Below are 27,517 nucleotides of genomic sequence, written 5' to 3' on the forward strand. Positions count from 1 at the left end.
GGGGATCTGGCATTATTTTTCCCAATCTGGCATTTTTTGAGACAGGATCCGGCATAATTTAAATTTTGTCGCTGGCAACGCTGTCTAGGCTTAACTTCACTGACAATAACACATTTTGAAGGTAGTAGGCCTGCATGATCTATATTTATTTAATCCGCCTATCTATCAAATTTGATCTAGGGTCTAGGCCCTGTTATGTCTAGGCTACATAGGCATCAGGACTAAACTAGACTGGTCTAGCCTAAGTCAGAGATAAGCTGGTTAGCCTGGCCATCGGGCCTACATCTGCCAGATATGTTGTTGTTGGCATATGAGTTGACATACCTTATTTCTAGTTTGGCAGTAATTGACTGCTTATGGTCTCTACATTTTAGTTTTGTACTTCAAATTTATAAACAATTATTACTTTCTTGAATTAATCATACCTTCTTTGCTGAACTTTTGTCGTCTGTTGCATGCTGCATGGCGCGCTCTTATTTGAAAAAAACTTGTTATTACTGTGCTCTGATTGGTTGAATATTTAGAGAATGTACATGTGACGTATGAAGACACTGGCGGCTAAGTATAAGCAAAGAACCCGTTATGTTCTTTGGTATAAAATTCAGATGTAAGGAATGATGAAGTAATTCTAAAAAATAAAACAAAATACCGACTCAATAAGTATTGCTTCTCTTTGTATTTCAATGACACTCGTTATCGTATTTAGAGTACATAAGACCTTATCTGTCTGTCTACACTATATCAAACTAGTTTGACAAAACAAGTGTGATGTGCCCAAATATGGTAATGATATGCCCAAATATGGTAGTGATATAACATCATCATGTCCATATAAAGCACATTTTTATGTCGCATAAAGTTTGATAGTGTAGACAGAGCTTTTGTAGGCCTATTTAATTGCTGGCAAGAGGACGCTTCTTTTGCCAAAGATTTACTGATTTTCAATCATGTCCATGATTATATATTATTACTAATAGGCCTACAGTAATGGTTTGGTTTATTGTTTAATAAATATTCTCTCTCAAAACCTTTTAATCCAATATTCGATTAATTTTGTTAAACACACAATTAAATAATTCAGTTCAGGTGGCATTGTAATATAAATTGTTCTGAATAATAAGACATATGCTTACGTCATGGGAAAGTCCCAAAAATTATTAGAGAAAATAATTCCATTATTATAATATACAAAACTAATACCACCACGACCTCGAGTTTGTTTTCTCTGTTACCGCACGCGATGCATTTTTTTTAAATGTCTTTTTAAATATCCAGGTCTTTCGACTGTAAATACTTAAAGTTTAGTTATTGCGACTCAGCGAGAATTATTAGTGAATTTCTATTAAGTCTTCAAGAACAGCATTAAGTAATATCTTAGGACCAGACGATTCGAGTGTAATGTTTGAGTAATAAAATATAGCTAGACTTACCCCCCCCCCCCCCCCACCCCACACCGCACTTCCCGAATTATTCATATTTTGCTGTGTTCGCCCCCTCAAATGTTTTCATTTTTAGTTTATTCTTTTTAGGCCCAAGCCTTTTCTTTGTTGCATCCAAAGTAACAACAGACATATAGACATGTGTTTTGTAATATTCTTTATTTGTACATTGTTAGCGTTCAAAAACAAGCACTAGTAACGAAAACAAAGTTCATTGCAAATTAAATAACATAAAAAATAGACAAAATTCCTTATAATATATTGTTGCATTTTTCCATTACATTCTAATTAAATAAACAAAGTAGGTCTAGTAAAATTAAATCACATCCGTTTTCTTGTCCATGCTTTCTTTAAGGTCATATGTCAATATTATTTGCATAATGACAAGGTAAATCCGGGTATGTAAGTAAGTTTGCTTACGTCATTTCCGCACATAACCAATCTTATTTTCCTTCAAAAATGCCATCACAAAACTGGGCAGAACATTGTGTAAAGAAAAAGTCAATTCCAAACATTTTACATTACAATTAAAATACAGAACAGAATTAGTTGGCATAAAATACATTTAAAATGCAGAAGTAGTCATTTTGTTGCAAAATGAGGTGGTAGTATTATATACTACACTTTAAAATAATAAGATCAAAGCTACTATTCAAACAATTGGCACTAAGGCGATGTTGCATATTTTTACGTTGATCTAATTTTAAACCTAATATACATTTTCTTTTGTTTTGAACTTTTTTTTGATACTTCCCCTAAACGCAATCTACTTATAAACCATAAATCGATGATTCCAGTTTAGTAGAATAGCCGTTACAAATATAATAATATTCACTTAAACCCAAATTGTTTCACTTTCGCCCCCCAACGTCAAACTTTCTCTATTCTATAATATGGAACTGACTTTTTCTTTATAATTTCTACCGATTCAATTTTCATTGAAAATACTTTAGAATCAAGTGCGTGTACTTCACGACGAGCTTTAATTAATAGTTTGTCTTTTTCTTTAAATATTTTGGATAATTCTTGTGGTAATATAACCTAAATCTCGTTCTTACAGAACACCAATCTACTGGCAATCCTGCTAACACATTACGTACTTTTGGAGAACACAAAACACATAAAACTGTAAACAATCTAACATCACATTCATAAAGAAAAAACTTAATCTATATCACACATTTTACACTTTAAAATGTATACGTATATTTGAGAAAACAAAATATATTATATATACTTTATATATATGAATTAGTTGTAATGCAACTGTAAAGGCAAAATAAACCGAATCAAAATAACCTCATAAAAAGAAGCAAATTGTTGTTAGACCTGCCACTTTATGTGTCATCCCCAAATATTAGGAAATACAGTACTGAAGTGGACACTCACAATTGTATTTTCAGGTGGTCTCTCTGTACATGTAATCATAGCCATCAACACCACCCCCCCCCCCCCAACCAACTTCCACCTGGTGCACGTACGGTTAAAATGTTACAGTATCATTTCTAGTGACAATAAACAGCCAACAGTCTCGTGTCTGCTGGCGGCAATCCTTGTAAATTAGAGGACCACTAAATAACATTATAACACTCATGAGCCTCTCAGGCATTATTGCTAAAAGTAGGCATATGTATGATCTCCATGCTTAACGTTAGGAGTCAGCCGTCACCAGACACGATACTGCAGGCTGTTTATTGTCATTGGACTTGATACTATAAACTTTAAAAAAAATCCTGTTGATAGACTATTTGATTTAAAAAAGTACCTATATTGTGAAATTACATAATTTTGGAAATTTTAAATGACGTCATCCATCCACTTTGGTGAAGCAGATTTCAAAATGATCTGTTAGTGTTTTACTACGGATATAGATTGTATAGTATTATTTTATTATCAAAACAATTTGGTAGCAAATAAGTTTAATTAACAACGGACTGTATCACATGAGAAAAATGTGACACCGGTACTAAACTTACTAAACTGATTTGCTGGTTAGGGAGAACAGAAAGTGACAGTTTTGCAGACGGTACAGTGTAGTGCCAGTCACTTTTTTGGCGAACTTTCTTTACTGTACTATCTGAAATCACAGTCTTACGTCACGTTTAAAGATAATACATAATCATAAATTAACCTACAGGATGCCCTACCATACCATGGAGCTATACAATTCATATTATAGCTCCATGATTCTACTGTCTACTCAGGGATAAATTTATCCATGGTTTACCGTGTGAATCCGGTAATTATATATTTATTTGATAGATGAAAATGTTAAACCCTATCATAATCAAAACCACTTTATGGACCATGTAAAGAATTATTCCACTGCAGTTACTTCAGTAATTACCTTTTGTTTATTCTTTAAAACAACCTTTTTTAGATAAACATACACACGTCTGTTTATTGCAAGGATAAAACTTCTTAATTGAAAACGTACGTTAGGATTGTTGTAAAACAATGTTATTTACTGCAGTAAACTGCAGTAGACTAATTTTGACATATTCCATTCTGCTATAGAATTGTGCGTCATAAAAGTATTTAACTCGTAAATTATTCGTAAGTGTAAATAGACAAGGTGTATAAATAGACTTCTTTTTACTCCGACGTTTTCTTTGTTGAACGCCCTTAAACTCACAACGGCATAATATAGCCGGAAATACAGTAATCTTAAAAACTAATATTTACAAAAATTCATACAATCTAATAATAGGGATTTTTTCTAAGAATTAACGGTAAAGTTTTCTTTCTCAAACTCATCTTGCGCTTCTTATTAGTCCCACTTTTGTTTAAAACAAACTCACACACGCATGCGTACTGTATGTCTTTGACCCTGAATATGTGACGTCATAAACACCCCGAAGTAAAGTTCGCGTAAAAAGGCGGTGTTTCAAGATACATTATATGGGAAAACAGTAAAAACATGACTATTTATAGCGTAATTTCACACTTTAAATCTGATGTTTTTTCCCGCAATCTTAAGTTTCTGCATAGAAATTACAACTGAACCTATCCTTCGGGAAACCTCTATTCATGGAACACTTATTTGAGGAGACTTTCCCATGAAACGAACAAGGGTAAATGGCGGCCAGTTCATTGGATACTCCTATTAAGAAGACACTGTTGGATCCCGAAAGGTGTACCCTTTCTACTTTCTACTGTAGGCCTATGTGCTTCATAAATAAAATTCTATTAGTTATACGCAATGTTCAATAATAATCTGTCTCAGAAATAAAATAATAATAATATTAGTAGGCCCACGCGAGGTCAATATTAAGTACTGATAACTATATTATTATCTAACTAGTCAATTCTACCGACTGAAATATTTTTTTCCTATCCTTCTCAAGCAAAAACCATGAATGATAAATTAAGATATTATATATAAGCATTTAGGCTCCTGTATTAAATAGGTTGTGTAACAGGTTTCTGCAGCTGCTGTTTGGCTCAGTGGTATAGGCTTCAGGTTGTGGACATATCGACTTCTTCGGCGGGAGAAACATTATTACAAGATACGATAGTCGACCTGTTTCCTAATACAGGCCTTATCAAAATAATTGTGTTTAATGTGACGTCAGAAACACCCACAATTCCGCGTAATAATTCTTTTAACATAGGAAATAATTATACTATGCATTATTCATGATTTTTGCCTTGACCAGATAGGAAAACAAATGCGTGTCGTCTAGCTTAACAAACAATGAAAGACTTTGGTGAGAATAGACAACATAATGCATTTTATGCACTTTAAAGTTTAAATTCTTAACTACTTTCTGCTGTACATAGTGCATACATAAAATTAAAAGTGCAACAAACACTAACATGACGTCATTGCTATATTAAGAAACAATTATATACACATATTGTATTGTTTTAAACATTGCTTTTTAAAACTTCAAATCTTTTAAATCTTTAATATAATAATTATTTTTTTTCCTTTTCTCGCAATTTGTATAGCCTGCGTTTAAGCTTACACTATGTACACGGGTACGTCTGTTCCTATGCACCATAGTTAGCGATAAATGTAAACCGTAAACCAACTTACTTGGGTATATAACTTAATCCTGAATAGGCCAATAGAGAAGAAGAGATTGTACTTATTATTTTATGCGATGAAGCAACAACTCGATATTCTCTTCCATTTCAAAATGGAAAGAGTATGGCTATACTTGTTAAATAATTATATACATTTTGAGAGGTTAGTCGTAAGGTAGTACAGTCTTCAAGGCACTAAAGAGAGCAATTTTTATAGAGCTTTTCCGCGACACGTGTCAACTGAACATGACACTGAAAATACACTATATTTCTGTTTTTTTGTGGCGCAAAAATAAACAATTTAATTACAAAATTCATAGAACTTGTTAAAATCTAGAAATACTCTTTTCTTGTAAAACGGCCACAGGTTTACACTTCATTAAGTATCGGCAATTACGGCCCGGCCACACACACGAATTAGGCTCGTATCGTCGTCGTCTTTGGAGGTGGAGTGGTTTGTATGACTGTCGTTGTAGGCGGCGGCGGTGGTGGTGGTGGTGCTTGTGGAGTAGTGGTTCCTCCACCGGTAGTACTAACTACACCGCTTGCTACTGGGTTCGTAGTAGTTCGAGGACGGCTGTCACATTCCCCGTCTTGACAGGCCTGGCAAAGTGCGGCGTTGTGCTGTGTACGGGGTTTGCCTGCCCTACGATCATATCTCATCGGAGGTTTTACAAACCCATAATAGGCCTGATAAAGAGAAAAGAAATAACATTATTATATCATTATCAATCAATACTCCGTACACCCATGTATGGCCTTTCCTCGTCATCCTCTGAAGCTTTGCTTTCTTTTAGGCTCCTCCACTTTATATTTATATATTTGTAAAGTGAAATAAATAAATAAATGAAATGAAATGAAATGAAGAAGAAGTGCCTTTCGTTTGATGCAACACGTCTAGTTAAAACTCATACAGGGTACGTTGGACGCAACACGTCTATTTAACTAAACCATCGACGTTTGACGCAGCACGTCTATTTTGACTAAGCTCATACAAGGTACGTCGTTGGACGCAACACGTCTATTTGACTAAGCTCTTACAAGGTATAACGTTGGACGCAACACGTCTATTCAACTAAACCCTCAACGTTTGACGCAAAACGTCTAGTTAACAAAACTCATACAAGATACGTTGGACGCAACACGTCTATTTAACTAAACCCTCGACGTTTGACGCAACACGTCTATTTGACTAAGTTCATACAAGATACGTTTGACGCAACAGGTCTATTTTGTTAACCAATTTTTCATCGAATAATCATTATAACAAGAACCAATTCTTACTCATAGTGTGTCATCGTAATAGCATTTATCTTTTAAGGTGCCCTATTTCGATGAACTGGCGTACGTGCTACATGCGTTTCACCACTAGTTAGCTGACAGTTTTCTTGGCGACTCTAACATGACTCATTTTTAGAATTTGTGTTTTTCTTTCAAAATAAAATGTGTCGGTTAACTACTAAGGCAGAAATTAGGGAGCTTTCGATTTTCAACGATCTACAAAATAGTTACGTCATGTTAAAATGCGCATGCATAAAAAATTCTCACTTGATTCCTTGACAATTTGGAGTATTCTAGGGCTGCGGTATGCGAATGACGCGGACGTAGATGATCCGTCGCAAACTAACTAGCTTAGCAATTTAGTAGTTACAACGATATAGCATTATGCGACCTATATAAATGTAAATCTATACAAATGTAAGTAGGTACACGAACTTTGCAAGTCTAGTGAGTTTTGACTTGAGTATTATTAAAAAGATGAATGTTTTTGCACAAATGGCGTTTCATACCTATACTACTAAATCTATCACTTTGCATTCTTTTGATGGTTTTACGGACTCGACGTAACGTGTGCAGAAAGCTAAGAGGGTTATCTAAGCATAATAACTCCTTCCTTAAATAAACGATAGCAACGAGGCAAAGTTACTCAAAACTATGAACGAACAAAATTATAATAAATCCACGTGTCTCACCTGGCCAATCCTGTTGTACAGATTACATAAAACCTTGTTGACTTCTTCTGGATACCACATGGCGGTCTCATACATTCCGTTATTGCACCTTTGACATTGCTGGCCATACAGTTTAAAATGTACAAATCCTTCATAATAAGGATAATTAAGAAAATACCAGAATACAACACGACCTTTCATGGAAGTCCATCCGTGGCCACATGTCTAAAGAAAATCAAACATTAAACAATTGTTACTGTTAGGACTACTTGTCAGATGAACCGACTTCTCAATTGAGATATATTCCAAACTCTGACGTGGTTGTGTTCGGAATACCGACACAGTCGGAATTTTGAACACGACTAGATTTTTTAAAATGTTATACAAATCCAATTATAAGTACTGTTCACCAGATGATCGGTTATTGTAAAGCTCTTTGATCATTGTAAAGGCGCTATAGAAAATGATGTCAATGTAATGAATTACAAAATTGATAAACTATATCATTAGGCTTAGGGATGGAGTAACAAGAGTGAGTGAGTTACAATCTTAGCAGTGAGGTTGGGATTGGAAACAAACGATCATGCATGATACAGCTCTACTACCACTACGGAGGCGCCTCAGTCCGGGATGACCGGGACACAACTGGTGTTGACCGGGGTTCAATTAGACCAATCATTGGTTAGCGACGAGGGCGTATCTCCTTCCTTCGGTTGCGGGGATTTTTTTTTCGGCATGGTTGGAATCCCTTTTATCGTATTAGTGTATGTACAGCGCCTGGAGGTTTCACAACATTAGGCGCTATATAAATCCAGGATATTATTATTATTAAGTTAGGCACCAACCCCGGCACCAACATTTTCGGGTCAACAACAGTAATTATACCAACCAGATTTGTAACGATTTATAATACAATCTACATGATAAATGTATATATAATATTAAAAGCAAAAGCAAGTTTATACTTGAATTGAAGTATTACTATTGATATAATACTGATAGCAATTTCTTTATGTTTCACTTTGTAATATCCTGTTTAATTTTTGGTATTAATTCACGTGTCCACCATGCGATATGTTTATATCAATTTATAAAAAAAAAAAATGTTATGTAGACTTGTCCTAGTTGTTTATCGAAGCGTTCATTACAAAAACACTTGATCACAATCGTCGGGCCATGATTTCATTATTAACGCTTCATGACTGATAATTGTGGTAAACGCATTTATTTGACCTAAATATCCTCATCTATCGGCGGTTTATCTTATGTTTCTTATGTTGCTATTCACTTACAATACAATATATACAGCGCAGCCGTGCCGATATAACATTATATTTTCTTACTAATATGAGTAGGATTATTGTAAAAGCTCGGTTCCTACAAGGACGCAAACGCAAGTACGTAAGCGCAACGCAAGTGGGTTGACCAATAACGGCAGACTGTCGCTTATGTAGTATATTGGTAAACACACTTGCGTTGCGCTTACGTCATTACGTACTAGTGGAAACCAAGCTTTGCTTGTTCGTTGTTTGTTTGATTATTTCATTGTTCATACGTAGGCCTACATTCATTAAAATATATAAATGATTACCATGCGTCTATATGATCCCACACAGTGGAAAGTAATAATGGATTAAGAGAGACCCCCTCCCCGCCAACACACCTTCTCTGTAGTAGTTGAAAATGTATATCCGAACAAATAATTGCCTTCTGCACCGTGTGTATCGCGTCCGTTTTTTCAACATATCCCATAGTTAAAATCTTTTGGTATAAACTCTCAAGTCTTTTGAGAACCATAATTTTAAAGCATGTCTCTGGAGATTCGACAAAGGTTTAGCGGCAGAAAATGTGGGCCTATAGCAATGTGGGCCTATAGCAATGTGGGCCTATATCAATGTGGGCCTATAGCAATGTGGGCCTATAGCAATGTGGGCCTATAACAATGTGGGCCTATATCAATGTGGGCCTATATCAATGTGGGCCTATAGCAATGTGGGCCTATATCAATGTGGGCCTATAACAATGTGGGCCTATAGCAATGTGGGCCTATAACAATGTGAGCCTATAACAATGTGGGCCTATAGCAATGTGGGCCTATATCAATGTGAGCCTATAACAATGTTATTCGAAATAACACCAATAGAATACAATAATAACCAGCTTTTGTGTATAATTCACATCCGGGTAGAACCCTGGATACGTATATTATTATAATCTTTAATATTACCGCCATGTTTTATAATGAACCGAAGGTCTAAAATAGGGAGTTTTCGATTTGGCGCCGATCTGGGACTTAGTAGTATTGTTGCCGTCATGTGGATATCTTTTGATTCAAATACGACCAGCATAAATGAACTTCGTATTGTAATCTAAAATCCATCCAGGAAATTAGCTTAAGTGTATACAGCACACAGTTTAGCATGATGGTGTTGGCTGTACGCACGCACGCACGCACGCGTGGATATTGTTGCTTCGTGAGCTACGTATACTGACGTCATAGGCACATTACTTTACCCTTGTTCTTTAAACTATTTTAATTTTATTTTATCTATGGCAAGTTTTATAATTTAAAGTACCTTTCCTTCTTATTTGAAACACCATTAAGGCCAATTTACACAGACGAGTAGAAAGACGGTAAGCTGAATACCGCGTAGCTTGTTCCACGTTAAATCTTGTCTCTCTGAGTGGTTTTCCGCTCAGCGATTTGTGTAAATGGTCATAATATAAGAAATAACATATATTTTTATATATTCATATACTTTTTTCCGCTTACTATTTACCGCTTACCGTTACCACTCGTCTTTGTAAATTGGTCAATACGATAGGGACACTTCCCCGCGAAAGGAACGAGGCGTAATATGTTTCAACACTTCGACCAACCCCTATTTAGAGGACATCCCTATTCTTCATTCATTTTTCTGGGTCTCGAATGATTCCTCTTAATATGGGTTACTAGTTTATCACACTGCAATACGTTAATCTTTAAATAGCTCCCTCATCGACTGGGAAGTTTTATAATTTGAGAATCAGTGTTCGTAACAAACATAGAGTACCGTGACCTATTTAAATAAAAAAAGAGTAATCTAAACGTTTATTGTAGTTTTTAATGATGTTGGTTTTGTAAAACCGGAAGGGAAACAGGAAAGTGCATTATATACAATAATTTATTATAAATAATACTAAAGCTGTGGTTTCTTCAGGTTCTCACAAAATCGAAAGTTGTTTATGTAAAGAATCAATAGAAAACTGTCTTACCTGGCAACAGAAACGAACTTTCGCACTATCTTTAAAGCGTTTCCACCTCGGACTAGGGGAGCCTGGCGTCGGTACCAAGTACCATATGTGCGGGAGGAAAGGAGAAAACACTTTGGCAAATTCTCCATGCCAGATCTCATCCATCCTACCAGAAAAAAATATAATTGAAAAATATTTGTAAAAATAGATACAGTAGAATTCCTGCTTTGGGACAACCATATTCCGGGGAGCCTTTCCCACGATCCCATGGTGACCACAACGTATACCATGATCTGCATGTCCTAAAACGGTTGTTACTTTTATTTATTTTTATTTTTTTTTAAGATGGGCCGAAGGCTTTTTCTTACAAGAAGTAAAACAAATATTAAGATTAATGAAAATCAATACGAACAAATCTATATTTTAATATCGGTCAACCCATCCATGTGCAGGAGACATCCCTAATATAAGAAATAAAAAATTGAAGATAATATATTTTAAAAATATATTTTTGTTGTTGAATATGCAATTTTAATGTCACATAGGCCTAATAGTTATTCACATTGACCAAAAACTGGATCGAAGTGAAATAATTATTTTTGTTTTTCTACAGAATTTTCTCATTTCTTTAAAATATAGGAATAGTATAATAGCCTAAAGACAGTAAAATCATAGAAATTGATTTCTATATTTAAAAACAAATCAAACTTTTGATCCCCAAAAATGGTAAGCTTAGGAAACGTGTTATTTTGAATAGAAGGAATGCGCATGCAAATAATCAATCAATCAATCAATCGTTCGATTTATATAGCGCCATTCCAACATTCATTGCTCATGGCGCTGTAAAAAATCAGAAAAGGTGAGTTTTGAGTAGTGACTTAAAGTTTCAATAATGATGTGTGTTTAATGTTCAAGGGTAGGTGGTTCCAGAGCCTAGGTCCAGCAACACTGAAAGTCCGATCTCCCCAACTATGTTTGCTCCTTGGAATGTCCAGTAGCACCTGATGACTAGATCTTAGTTCAATGCAACAGGAAAACATACAACTCGGTTCATATTAAATGTCAGACTGATAGCTAATTTAACAAAGAAAGAAATGAATAAAAAGACAAAGTTTAACCAAAATCGAATGCATTTAATACATGCGCAGCGGTCGGCGATTTAGTTCTATTAAGGCAAATAAGGCACGATTTACAAATCGTTTCTTTCCAGGAGCTATTGGAGCCTTAGACATAATGTAGACACTTTTTTGTAATGTTTTTGTTTTTGAGTTCGTATTGTGTCCGTTGGATATTGTGCTCCGCCAACAGAGCAAACAGAATTTCTCTAAGTTTTTTCTTAAAACAAATGATAATAAATGATACTTGACTTGATATAAATAAATCAATTTCAATATAACAATATACAAGAAAATAAGAACACAATTACAAGCAAATTCTAGAAATTTAAAAGGGTAAACTTCATTAAAAGCAGATGATAACAGATTGAAGATTAACAAAAATGTAATATATAAATAAATCAATTCCAACAACACAAGACAATAAAATCAAAATTACAAGAAAATTCTAGTTAAAAAAGTAACCATCATTAAAAGCAGAACGTAAGAGATCAAAGATTAACAAAAATACAATGTATGTATTACATAAATAACTAACCGCCCACCTTTACAAGTTATTATTTAAAAACCTTTTGTTGGTGTAGTGCGTATCAGTACCATTCACTATACTAATATTAATAAATGGGAACATCCCCTAGATTTTCTAAAAATGGTGTAATTGTGAACTGAATAAAGTGTTATACTATAGCTATGCTGATTTGTGATTGTTAAAAGGTAAATAAAGAAATTCCACAAAAGAAACAACCAGCTACCTTTTCATGTTGTCATTTTTTTCGATTCAATCCTGCCTTCAAGGTAAATATAAATAATGTTCTATTTAGTATAAACCTTGATCTTAATAACTATTAAATGACTATGAAAATGATATCTTGAGTAGTATACCATCAAACTAGTTTGAAAAAAATTTCACATTTTTCGTCGACATAAAGTTTGATAGTGTAGACAGAGCCTAAGGCCCACGATTGGCATAGGATACATCCGCAATGTTCATGGTGTCATTTTGATTTAATAAAACCAGAGTGGTGTAAACTCTTTGACGTGTCAATGTCCAATTAATGAACAACCAATTAAATAATTATTATTTCGGGTTTAAAGTTCATACGTGCTGGTATAAACTAGATTAAATGTTTCAACAGCAAAGTACCAATACAAAAATAACTTAATTTGAATTTTCATTAAAATTAGCCTATATTTATTTACGTGATCTTTATTAAGAACCTGTATTTCAAATCAATTAAAAATATTATATTATATGAAGATCTTTTTCTATAATAATAACAATAATTGATATCTTGAGAAATGGGTACCGTATACCTTAACTTTAAGCAAAACTTGTAGGGTTCAAACAACATGATATTAGAAAGGTAAAGCCTTGTCTACACTATCAAACTTTATGTGACAACAAAATATGATGTGCCCAATGGGCATGATGATGTCATATCACTACCACATTTGGCCATATCACTACCATATCACACTTTTTTGTCAAACCAGTTTAATAGTGTATACATAGTTTTAATAGAAAAGAAAACGAAATAAATGTATAAACGTTGACAATTATAACTTAACTTACTAATTATTTAACATATAATAGTAATTAGCAGCAGCAATGAATTGGTGTAAATTAAAATAATTTATCATTATTTATTTGAGATCATGCTTGCCAACACATACGGTACATACAACATTGCTTATTCCATATTTTGCAAGAACCACGTTAAAAGTAGCTCCTCTATTTTCAACATCTATTTCTTTACCAGATGTAGATTTCTTAAATTTGTTTTTCTTTTGTAAAATGTTAGATAAATAATTGAGCGAAACCAAACAAGGTTTTTATCAATAAAATAATTATAAAGACGTTATTGTTCTTTAATTAATTAATTATCAATTTCCACGATCAGTTTCAGATGTGTCGTGCATCAACTATATTCAATAATCTCAAGCTTCCTACCATTTCTCTAAACAAAGCGTATAACGATGCGTTCCTTGGATTTTTAAATATGTTACGAATTGGAAAGGAAGTTAAGCTTTATTAGGCACAGAAACACTTCCGTTAAGTTAGTAGGCCAACTAACAAAATGGTTTGTTTTCGTACGATCTTTCATTATTCAATTCTAATTTCTAGGCCTATTTATTTCTTCTTTATACTGTGTAACCTCCAGTATAAAAATGTTCTTCCACCCAGAGCCAAGTGTATAGAAGTACTATGCATGCAGCACACCGCGCGAAGATTTGAAAGTGTACCAGTTCTGTGACCGTGCACATGCGCAATATGTGTACACGGGACCACTTGCTTTATATCCCCACCAGAAGAGGCATGCAATGCAATTATAGTATCTTTCGCATAAAGCTTGGTTCCCACTAGGACGCAGCAACGTATGGACGTAAACTCAACGCAAGCAATGGCAAAGCGACAGTTCGAATAATCCATTAATTGCGATTGGTCAAATTACGTTGCGTTGCGTATACGTCCCCGAGTTGCATCCTAGTAGGATTCAAGATTTAGGATACAACAAATATGGCACCGACAGTCCTCGAACACTTTCACATGCTAGTCCGATATTTTATATCACGTCGTATTGTAGTTACGGCAACGTAAGTTAAGAAATATAAGATAATATTACAATTATGATCAAAATACTTTTTGTTTCGTATCATATTCAGGGAATTCTATACTGCATCACAAATATCAATCTTGTCATTGTCATATTACTAAATTGAGGGGAAATATTTGAAATCTAAATAATCTAGACAATAACGTTTATGATAATAGTTAGCCGGTATCACATCATATTTATTTGTGGCGTCTTGAATTTTCTATTGTTTACTGTAAAATATAAACCTGAACTGAAATGATAAATGAGATTTGGCTCCGTGAAAATAAGATATCCTCTATTTGTAACATTAAAAAAAGTCGTGCAGAACCGCCACTTTAAACAAATTATTTCACAGTCGTACTGCTTTGACAGTCGTACTGCTTCACATCTGGGAAAAATAATGGGGGGAGGGGGGTTCCTAGTATCACTGTTACTTTGAAGGCTGATGGTTTATATCAGTTTGTTTTTCAACGGACATTTTCATTTTACACACGGGGCTACAGTACCTTGTAACGTACAGTAAATGTTTAAAAAAAACACAACTTTCTATCAATAATGCACGATCAGGAGGCCTGACCGGTCAAGCGACGAGTCATCGATTGAAATAGAACCGCAAACATGACACATACTGTAACTGTACATCAATACCAAGATAAACTTGGCAAAAGTAAAATAGTGAAATATTCGTGAAGAGTTTAGTGTGATCTAGGCTGCAAAAACTATCGATCATAAGACAATTATAAATGGTCTTCAAATTGTTTTATGTGTTTAATTATTTTATTTAAATTTACATCATCGATCAAAAACATTGATAATAATCCCACTCTAATTTTAGCGGTCAAATTTTATCCCGTTGAATAAGATTTGATTTGATTTGATTTGAATTTATTCGGAAGTAGGCCTACACAAACCATTACAATTGGTAAACAAGAACAATTAAAACATACAGTAGTCTTCCATGGATAACCCAAAAAAGCCGGTAAATATCATTCCAGCTTATTAGAAATCATTAACAAATTGTATTGTATCTTATAATAATTAGATAAAATTCTATCTTTCTAAATGAAGATAACTTTAATTTTATTCATCAGAATGTAATGTAATTTAAGCGTTCAAACTGCTATTTAATTAGGTCATATTTATAGTAGTATTATAGGTATAGTATGTTGACGTTCCTACATCTTTTAAAATACGGTACGTGTGCCTTCAGCTCTGTCTACACTATCAAACATATTTGACAAAAAAAGTGTGATGTACCTATATATGGTGATATCCCCAAATATGGTAGTGATATGACAGCATCATCACATTTTGTTGTCACATAAAGTTTGATAGTTTATCTTTAAGCTATAGTCTACACCGGATAATTTCAGTTTGCAAACGTAACACGAGCAAACTCGCAGTTTGCAAATTAAAGTTTCATAAAGTTTCCAGTAAAGCCCAGTTCACACTAGGAGTATTAATGTTTTTTCGGCAAACTGCAAGTTTTCTCGGATTGCAAAGTTTGCTAGTGTATCCAGGCTTTAAATTCTGACCACCAAAGTGTGCGACTTTGGATTATCAAATAAAACAGTAAAATCTTTCTATAGGCCCGTTTTAAGGCTTAGTTATTTACCCAGATAAGTTTCTTTCATGGGCACAGTTATAGTTAACTTTGGTGGGTACACATTACCCTGGTAAATAGCAAAGCCTGTGCTAGGAAACCATGCATGTATACTGGTGTACAGTACCGAAAATGGGATGACTATATATATGATTTAACAACAAATGTATTATATTGCAACACGTCGTGAGTTAAATATTCTCGTAAAATATTTAAATTGACAGACACTGTATTATATATCCTAGCCTACAATATGCACCTAATATACCATCATAAAGAAGTAAATGTGACAACATGCTTACTTTAAGAAAGAACTATACAGCCTAGAAATAATTTTACAGATTATTTTGACCTAGTATTAGTAACTACATTGTTATTTTATTAATGATAACTAACCTGTCAAATGGTAAATAATCATAAAGATTGTCATTTGTGTCCGTGTATTGGGTAATGTAATCCATGCCGCTAACACTTTGACAGCTAACTAAGTTTGTTAGAAGCATCCGAAATGTGATCTTCTCCAACCGTATCTCCTAACCGGTGCGTTCCAATCACTTACGTCCAATCGGTAAAAACAGGCCTTCTTTCGCGTATAAACTAAATGCATGTAAAAACCTAGCCTCCTAAGATTTTGGCTAAAAGCTCAATTGAGGGCTTCCCGGGATTAAATCCACCCCGTAAAACCTCAACAAACACGCCGGTAATTCTCTCTTCATGGGGATATGATGTCCACTAGATATCGTCTGCTTACTACTGAGGAAGGGTTGATGGTTGTCTCTAGGCCTAGCGCCGGAAACATGCTTGCTTCCTCTGACGAACCATCATCGTATTAGTCACCTTATACTAACGTTTTCCGTGCCAAAATACCTAGTTTTTATGTCATTATCCGTACACTAATAAGTAATTAATACACATCGGCGTCTGTGTGTACCCTTCAACATTCAATTCTTAAATTTACCTAACGAAAGTTCTAAAATGAATCAAATGTAATTTAGGTTAAGAACGTTTACTATCATTAAGTATCATTGCACTTTCAACACATGTTTAACAGTGTATTAGTTGTCAGTGACTGGTAAGCCTAGAAATCAATTTAATTTTTTAAAACATGTGAAGTTTCACGTGCTCCATATGACGCATGCTCACAAGTAATTATATTTCGTTGTCGCTTCCAAATATGGATTAGTTAAGTCTTTAAATAGATTTTAGTTAATTTATCATATTACAAATGCTACAGTGTATTATTTTTAGATTCCAGAGCGTTTCTAATCATTCGTCATAGTATAGAACATACGGGCCTATATGTCCTACTATCTTCTATAAATTGGCATCCTTTCCAATTTGCAACAATCAAAATGCAATTATAATGTTCACAATTAAAAATATTAATACGGTGGCTTGTAAGTGTCACGGAAACTTTAAAAAAATATTACGGCAATCAAAAAAATAAAAAGTTTCCGTGACACTTACAGGCCATCGTATATTAAAGATGTTTTCCCCCAAAAACATAAAAAATGAATTTTAATAAAACCGACTTTATATATGCCATGCCGTAGTTTTAAGAAAGTTAATCACTTCCGATCTAAAAATAGAAATAATGTTTTCAGTTATAAAAATACAAAATAAACGGTTAATTCAACCAAAATTCCAATCAATTTAACTATGTGTTGCTTTAAAATGTATTCATTTCAGGTAAATAATTTTTCTTTCAAAGTGAATAACTATTGTGTGCCATTAAAAAATAAATATATATTTTTCTAGGGGACAATATATCTTTAAATACTGTATGTGTTATTCTCTTCTGTATTACCAAAAATAATTTTCTGAAGGTTTCTTTGTTAGACTGAATTAATGTTAAGAAAACGGTAAATATTTTGGCACATATAGCGTTTTATACGTAAACTACTTCGAAAAGCTGGCTGGTGGACTACATAAAAAAAGACACTAACTACAGACTTGGAGCAAGTCTAGATGGTGATGTGCTTTGTTTGTTTTACTTAGGAGCCTTTCTGTTTTCTTTAACCATTTTGCTGGGCTGGTGTTGTGCGCAGATCTACAGTTTTATATTTAGACGTATTTATGACTAAACATGTCGAATAATCTCTTCTTTCTTCTTTCACTGGTATTGTTTTGGTGATTTCGTTTTTTCGTTTTATGATACGAACATCGGAAGTAATATATTATGCCTGTAAAATATTCCTGCGATGTTTGCATAATCGTCACAACAACAAAAGGATGCAAACAACAAAGGCCTATTTCAAGTAGGAATATCATTATTATTATTATGATTACACAATACGCTTAAATTCTTATCAAAGAGAATGTATTTGTTCCCCACGCCTGGCTTCAAACAGATTTTTAAATACAGCTAACAAATATTTTAAAGAGAGTATTCTGTGCACCTGTAAATTTATGTAAAACTTGTAAATTTTACAAACTCTCTGTACATTGATTGTCAAATAATTTTCTTAGAGTAAAATAAATTTTTGAATGGACGTTAAGCTCCGTGGTCGATTTGAAGCGCAACCGAATTGATTGGTCACCAATTTTGGTTACGTGGTAGGATAAAGAAATCGGTCAGAACCCGTTTCTTTTCTTCTTTAGTTTTGACTGTCGTGATGTGATCGGAAATACCTAGCCTAACGTAGTTCGTATCGTATTATAAAGCGCGCCCTCTATATCGTCACACAAAAATGTTGTTTTTAATTAAAATTATGTCCTTGTGTCACGTGATGCCTTTTAAAATAGACACGCGTATTATTCATTACATTATTTATACGGCAACTCTCCTGTCAGACTAATTAAGTATACGTCAACTACGTTTAATCAATCATAGTGTGTATCTACATCAAAATTAATCAATACAAAAAATCCGCTAATATTATACGTTTATTCATTTTTCCATAATAATAATAATAATAACATATTCATGAAAAGCTTTTCTGGTCACATATTTAGTAGGCCTAGAGAGACTATTATATATTATATTAACACGCCTATTCTAAGATGTTAATATTTGGTTTTGACTGTAGACGCAGCGCAAGGACGTGCGTACGTAATACGAACTTGTGTAAAAAACAATCAATACATCACGTTCAACATACAGATTATTATGAAATATTACATGAAAACCAGGGAAGCATAATATTCATAATAGACATTTTATGAAACCTCGGAGAATTCTAAGAAAATAACCGCGTCCTCGATTTGAACAATGGTTCTATTTCTATTGTATGTTAGTGATTGTGTAACGTACCAGAGAGTATTATTAACAATAGAAAATAATAAAAAGGTAAATAGTTCGTTGAACCGTTTCGTTTCAACCCTAGGCATTGTTCACACTCTTATTACACACAAATACACATACGCACTATGCATATAGTTTTACTTTTCCAAGTATTGTTTACCCTGAGGAATAGAAGTCTTATTTGGAAAGCTTGTTGTCCCCCTGTGTAATAGGCTCTGTCGACACTATCAAACTGTATGTGATAAAGAATGTGATGTGCCCATATATGGACGTGATGATGTCATCTAGTTTGGTAGTGTTAGGCTACATTTTTAGATTTAGATTATTGCATTTTTTAGCACTTTGCCGTATTTTGTATTTTAAAACTGCAATAATACAATGTGTATTATATAACAAACAATAACTAATTTATTCTGGTGGCCATGACTTAAAGTTTGTCTGCAAAAAAAATGTGCAGTCGGAGTTCAAAATAAGTTTGGAGACAAACTTATTTTGAACTTCGACTGCACATTTTTTTGTGTAATTTTGTTCTTTCATTGTAAATGTTATGTGTATACAGAAAAACAATACACACAAACATAGGAATATAAGTTGCGTATCGATCGAAATGCATTGCATCACGTCCGAAATGAGGTGCGACCGATACTTTTAAATAAACACATATTATGTTCCGTTCATTGTTGACATTATCATGTCCATCTTATTCAATGATAATGTCAATATATACAGTATCGACTGCTGATAAGATACACGGTCATTACTCTCCATCGCTGGAAAATGTGACTCATTAAAAAAAATAAATCATAATTAATATTGTGGAGCTGTTTCCTTGTGGTTAACGGGCTTCCATTCCAATCCCATGGTGCAGGGTTCAATCCTGACCTAGTGCTAGGGTTGTAAATAACGACTCTTTCAGCTCCACTCACCAAGCCTTAAATGAGACTTATGAGTTTATAAGCATGATATATTATTAATAGTCTATTCATCCTGTAATTAGCGATTTGCTCGCTGTTGAATGCGTATGACATAAACAAATTGTAAACAATTTTATTTATTATTATAAAAATATTACCAAATATTTTGTTTAAACCAAAATATTCGGTAAGGTAACCATTAAATAATTAATTACTTTTTATTTTGTTAATTTTAATAATCCCATTTTCAAAAATGAAATTTTAATACATAGGCATATTTATATAGTTTTTAAACCATATTTTATAGTAAAACCATTTTATATTATGTCGAGGAAAACATTTTTCCTCGACATTGCCTGGCTCTTGCGACAAAATACCGTTGATTAATTGTGCCCCTAAAACATGAAAAATGAAGATTAATAAAATCAGACTTTGAATAGGCCATTTTGTAGTTTTAACAAATTTAATCACTTCCGTTGAAAACAAAATCTAAAAAATAATGTTTTCACTTATAAAATGAACGGTTAACTTCAACCAAAAATCCATTGGCAGGCAGCCAATTTGACTTTAAATTACAATTTTTTCAGTTACATAGTTTGGTTTCCGATCCAATTTTTGGTCAAAGTGAATAACTATTAGGCCTACGTGACATTAAAATGGCATAATCAACGAAGCAAATGTACAAAAAAATTGTTCAGGGGGACAATATATCTTTAACTTATTTGTAAAAAAATGTATGCTACTCTTTTGGCATCATCAGTATTTTGAACTATTTTATATCATAAATGTAGGTTAAGCCAGGCTAAGCCATCTATGCCTACTAAATGCACATAGCAAACATTGCAGGTAAAGTGCGGTAATCATTCAGTCATGCGTGAGGATAACAAAACGGACACCACTATCAGGATGGGAATTTCCACCGGAATATTTAGAATGCACAAACAGAATCTACTACTACTACTGTAGTCCATATCATAATCCTTTTATAAGGTCCATTAAATATGTTTATTGTCCACAAAAGCATTGAAAATAATTTCGTAGTTTCAATCACCTTATTCACGTGATATGACAGAAAATGGGCTTCGAATTTTCTTAAATTACGTGTATCACGTTAACATTTTCTTTATTGGTCACAGTAATAACTATTAAGCGATATAAAAATGGCAGCCTATTCCTATAAAAAAAAACAAGGCCATATACATGGCTGCAAATGCTCACATTTTAGTTAGTGCTTACCGACCGACCGACCGACCGATATAGTGAGCTGTAGACTAAAAAAGGGGACAATATCTTTAAAAAAAAATAAAATGCAAAAATAATCATCCAGGCTCCATTACAAAATGATGGAGATCCCGCAATGACCTGATACCGGTGTATTATTTTATGTGTGTTAGCCTTTTTATTTAAACTTGTTTTTTTCTAATGTGGTGCAATTAATTTTTTAGGCCTAACTATGGTACAATAAAATGAATAATAAATAAACAATTGTACACTCTTGATGTACCGAATTATGGTTAGATTTGACTGTATTTAAATAAAAATTATATTTAGGCCTACATACGTCGTAAATAATTATAAAAATTATACGACGTACGTATCCGAAATAAAAGTAAAATGAAATAAATGAGAAAACAATTGTACAATAGATATATCGAATTAATTGATTTGCATTTAAATAAAAATTTTATTTACATACGTCGTAAATAATAAAAATATATTTTCTAGTTTTATTCCTATGGTAGGATTTTGTTTGTAATAATAATTTTTTTTCTAACGTCCTTGAGAAAAACCGGTCGTTAAAGCGTGCATCCGTAATGGTCATACACTAATATACAATTTGGTCTAAGTATAAACTTTCTGGTAAATTCAACTTTCCCAAAATAGATCTGATTTTGTTGCTGATATTTTCCAGAAACAAAACAAAAAAATGAAATGTAAAAACAATGATAAAAAAAAAGTAGAAATAGCTGGCATTTTCTGAGTATAACATGTGCCACAATTCATAGATCCCTTCTACAACAATTGTTCAAATTTAGTTAACTCAATACAACTTTTACTACCAGCAGACAGTTATTTGTCTTGGCTAAACAAGGTTACAGTAGGTCACAACAGGGGTAGTTTTTCTTGATCCTAGGCCTATGTGACGACCAAACTAAAAAACTACGTGTCGCTGCTCAAAGCGGCAATTCCAAGCGCCTAGACTAGTTATGGTACATTCAAGTAGCCCTGAGCCTACATTATTATATTATTTCTGTGGGACCTGCGACGTGTTTAGTCATGATTTAAGCCTTATATTGCATTCATTATTGTTATGAGGTCATAAAAATGTAATATAATGTACATTAGTGTGTGTGGCCAAATACAAAACACACTATTATTATCTAGATTGCTGTACTTAGAAAACCATATACTACCAAAATCAATATTTGTTTTGTGATAACGCCGGAACGCATACATTCCAGCTTGATTTTCAAATCCTATACTGTACTGATGATTATTAGGTTTATTGATCATCCAAAGTATAGGTTTGTCCAAGTCAACTATTAAAAATTATTTTTAAAACATCATGCTAAAGTATAAAATGTGCATATTTCATGTCTAAAGTGTACAATCAGGGAGTAATTGTAATTGATTGTTGTAATTACAACTCCTTGGTACAATCGACCTGCACAGTAATAATAATAAGATAAGAATAAAACAATAAACATTTTGGCCTAAAATAAACGTATCGATGTCAAGAAAAATCAAGATGTTCTTCACTTTAACAAGATACTTTATTATTAATTTAGTCACAGTCGACGAAGATAAAATATTCATATAAGTAAAATAATTATTAATATATATTTATAAGTAAAAGGTAAGGTAAACTAATTGTGCACCTTGCCTTGGTCATCTTAAATCAAAGTGAAGTGACAAGAGATAGATTATTAGAACTGTCGCTTGTTATTGGTCAACGTCTACATCATTGCGATGCGTCTCTTAAGCGTGGTTCCCACACTAGCGACGCAACACAAGGTCGTAACGCAACGCAAGCGTTTTAACCAATGACAAGCGAAGTTATAGACAGTTAGCAATCACAAGCGAATAAGCAATCGCTTGTGATTGGTCAATTCACTTGCGTTGCGTTACGTCCTTGTGTTGCGTCGCTAGTGAGAACCACGCTTTAAGCGTGGTTCCCACACTAGCGACGCAACACAAGGTCGTAACGCAACGCAAGCGTTTTAACCAATGACAAGCGAAGTTATAGACAGTTAGCAATCACAAGCGAATAAGCAATCGCTTGTGATTGGTCAATTCACTTGCGTTGCGTTAACGTCCCTGCGTTACGTTCTAGTGGGAACCAAGCTTTAGTGGAGTGGGAACCACGCTTTAATGTTTTATTTAACAGCAATGTGCGGTACACATTTAATAGTAACAAACTACTATAACCCGTTTCTTTGACGCACCTCCATTTCTTGGAGTGTACCACTGAATTCAACAGGAAACATTTTCATAACATATTTTGATTATAAATAATTTAACTACTGATCAAATCTGAATTTGGAGAAAAAATAGTTTTTGTATTTTTGACAACATTATTGCATTGCAAACGGTGGTATTGTATACACTTTGGCTATGATACACTGTTGCTCAAAATGTTAATTTAAAGATGTATTGTCGACCAAAAAATTAGATTAAAGATTAATAAAACCAGACTTTGAATAGGCCATTTTGCAGTTTTAATCAAGTTATTTATTTCTGTAGAAAAAAAAATCAACACAAATTATTATTTCACTTATAAAAATATAAAATAAACGGTTATATTCAATCAAAAACACATTGACTTCTAGTCAATTGACTATTTTTAAATTATAGTTTTTTAGGTAAAACATTTTTTTAGATTCAATTTTTGGTCAAAGTGAATAACTATTATGTGACATTAAAATGGCATATTGAAATAAATAAATACAAAAAATAAAAAATAATACTAATTTTTCATTGGGACAATATATCTTTTATTACTGATCCATTTGAATTGAAGTAGAAAACATATTTGTTGTATTGTATTTTTCACTATATTTTGACAATTACATAGCAAACGGTGGTATTGACACGTACTTTGGCTATGCTTCACTGATGGTCAAAATGGTCATTTAAATAAAATAATGTGTGGGCCATGCCCTTCCTCACTTCAAAATCCTGCATACGTCATTGTAAATATATAATACTGTATCAATTGTTGATAAATATTATATTATTTATTGATAAAATGTTATAATAAACGCCCATTAAAGTATTAATATCATATAATATAAACATGAAATAATAACAGTTTTTGTACTGAAATGGAGAAAAAGAGGAAAAGTAACATTTTAATAAATGTAACTGAAACAAGCTTAGTTTTGATATCACTAGGCCTACATACATGTACGGTATTATTATTATTGAAAGAGAACTTAACAATTGATTTACTCCTACACAGATTTTATATTCTTTTTATATACTCATATTTCATGTTTGTATTGTTTGTTTAATCGAGGGCCCTAATGATCAATTAAGGCCACCCTCATTAAAAATGGTAATAAATAAATAAACTCAGTATGCACTATGTACAATGCATTTATCCCTACAAAAACAAGTCTCATTAAAAAATATTATATTCTAACAGTATATATGCTTTATATGCCTGGTATAATACCATCTAAAAGAAGAAAATCAATTGGATTAAATAAATAACAACCAAATTATTGACTGTTTATTATGGGCCTACAAACAGAAAATGTTTTTAACAAATATATAGAAACAGGCAAAGAACATCTTTAATCTAAACCGCCCGGTGATATACTAAAATGTATTTATTAAATTTAAATAATAAGATGATTGTGGAAAAATCCATGGCCACAGCCTGGTATTTCGTAGTGACGTAGTGCAACAGGCTCAACAGGCTGGATTGAAGCCACAGTTGCAAATGTTGGTTTCAGTAAATCGTTCAGCTTACCAGGGAAGCTTCGCTGAACTTAATTAAGGCCTGTATATGCTATACTCTCATTTCATGAAAAATTAAGTATGTTTATATGGATTGGTGTTATATAATTTATACTAGGCATAATAGAATAAACAGTGTAACAGTTTTCTCTTATGTTTCTCTGTAAATCAGTTTAATTATGATTTTATTTGTTAGTGATTATTTTTAAATTGTATTTTTATAAAAGCTGTTGTAAGTATACTATAAAGACTAAAGATGCTATGACCACGGGGTTTCATAGGACAAACAATGGATTAAATATGTATGTGTGACTGTATTTGGATAATAGAGCAAATAAAGGCCTATTCAGGCTGAAAATGGTGTAAAACCTGAGAGTTGTTCAACAATTGTTTAAATGAATGAATTTAAGGAATTTAACTAACATAATATTAAAAATGAGGGAAATGTGTAGGCCTACAGCAGACCTATAATAAAAGTCTGCTTTAGCACGATCTACACGTGATGTCGGAAAACACCTTGCCTAGTTAGCCTACTTACATTTCCAGATCCGGCGCCACCAACCCATCCATCTTCATTTGGTTATACCCCATAGCATCGATAACATATTTCGGTAGATCATTTCGATAAACACGCTGTACCGCAGCTCCATGGCCTGGCCTATTGTACATACTTTACGGTAAATAGGCCTAATATGTGAGTGCACATTCAAGAGATAACAATGATTGAGTACTCTATTACAATCTACCTAATTATTAAATCCTTTACATGTTTACCCTCCGTGTTCCACTGTTTTCAATACAATCAATTACACATCATGTGATATAATAGCTAAATCGGATTGGTAAGCTCAGTAGTGAATACGTCATGTGAGGTTCGGTGAAAAGTGGGGGATTCCCCTTTACTTCATTATTTCTTTATTGGTCAACTGCCAAGCTGGTGCATTGTGTGAGACGTATTTTGTTGTCATCGACTAGGCCTATTCTCTATTTTTTTACCACTATTCGGATTTGCTTTAACCTTAATTATGAATTAAATTTATTTTTTGATTTATAATTTTAATCAAACGATGTTAATATTGCTTTAAAAAAATTATTAACATAAATCTATATATAAAATCAAACATAAATTTGAACTCGTCATCAAGACGAGTTAGGTGATCCACAACATGCACGAAACCCTGTCAGCACTATCAAACTAGTTTAACAAAAAACGTGTGAAGTGCCTAAATATGGTAGTAATATTCCCAAATATGGTAGTGATATGACATCATCATGTCCATATATGAGCACATCAAATTTGATTGTCATAAAGTCTGATAGTGTGAAGAAGGCTTTAAGCTTACTGCCTATTGTTTCATATAGGAGAACGCCTATAATAAAAATGTTACAGATAAAAGCTAAACGTAACGAAAGGTAATATTTCTTTTCTGTTTATAAAGCCGGGACTTATATATTTATATTCTTTGTGAATTAATCCCGCGAGGTACCGTAGTTTTGGAAGTTCTTCACCCATACCTTGTGCGTGATCCTGTTCTATGCTCAGTTTACATTTTAATTGTAATTACAGTACACGATTTTTAAAATGTCTATCCCTGTCTTCATATCAATGGTTGCATTTCTTAATTATGATCGGGTTGTGATTTTGAAAAACGGGCGTTTAGCAAGGGTGTGAGGGTAGATGGGTATGATCCACCACCAAAACATTCCCCAACCCCTCCTATTTTTATTTAAAGGGAGTACAATTTTTGTTTAAAATTGAAACATACATTTTGACCATTGAATGTATTTGCCCTTCTGTTTAATATTTAGGAAGTCGTTTAAACTTCTTGGGTGAAAATGTATACCGTGTTTTGTTTTATCTTCAAAATTCCGTCCATGTTATGTGTTGGTTAATGTTAATTGAACGGTTCCGTTTAAACCGCCTAGACTTGTCATATCAATCGGGTGGCTTGGCTGAAATTGTTTCCGTTTTTCTCTCCCCAAATCCGTCCACTATTACCGTTATGTTATGTGTTGGTTAACGTTACTTGAACGCTTCTGTTTAGACAACAATTGGGCGGGCGGAAAGGGCGGGCGGAGAGGGAAGATAATCCGCGGCAAGCAGAAAACAATTTATATAGTAGGCCTACTGCCTAATCAATTTACCAGTGAACACGGAAAAAGGCCTTATTATTAGGTTATAAATTATATTGTACTTCGTTTCAGTAAAATTATCGTTAATTGGTCCTCGCGATTAGACGAATATTACACCCGTGTGTAATTAATCTTGAATCTTCTTTATTGTAACCTTTATATTATTACGATATCGCATAAACATCTGTATAGGATAACTGGCCATAGTCTTAGGTCTGCGAAAACAATTCTAAGAAAATGCTGAGCAAATACAATGTAACATTCATAATACTCGATATGGTAATTTAAT

At 33.3% G+C, this 27,517-nt stretch overlaps 1 protein-coding gene across 2 annotated transcripts; it reads right to left on the reverse strand.

Moving 5' to 3' along the window:
- Nucleotides 1–1,584: 1,584 nt before the first annotated feature.
- Nucleotides 1,585–25,897, reverse strand: LOC140045177 (receptor-transporting protein 3-like). Of its 2 annotated transcripts, none has more exons than XM_072089977.1 (4): nucleotides 25,634–25,897; nucleotides 10,679–10,823; nucleotides 7,445–7,648; nucleotides 1,585–6,161 (listed from the first exon to the last, which is right to left on the reverse strand). In XM_072089977.1, the coding sequence occupies exons 1-4, from the start codon at nucleotides 25,762–25,764 to the stop codon at nucleotides 5,889–5,891; spliced, it is 753 nt and encodes a 250-aa protein (XP_071946078.1). In that variant the 5' UTR covers nucleotides 25,765–25,897; the 3' UTR covers nucleotides 1,585–5,888. The 2 variants fall into 2 exon arrangements, with proteins under 2 accessions (XP_071946078.1, XP_071946079.1); XM_072089978.1 differs by lacking the exon at nucleotides 25,634–25,897 and adding an exon at nucleotides 16,369–17,549.
- Between the last annotated feature and the right edge of the window lie 1,620 nt (nucleotides 25,898–27,517).

This window comes from Antedon mediterranea, chromosome 3, assembly GCF_964355755.1.
Source record: "Antedon mediterranea chromosome 3, ecAntMedi1.1, whole genome shotgun sequence".
In the NCBI taxonomy this organism is placed as follows: domain Eukaryota; kingdom Metazoa; phylum Echinodermata; class Crinoidea; order Comatulida; family Antedonidae; genus Antedon; species Antedon mediterranea.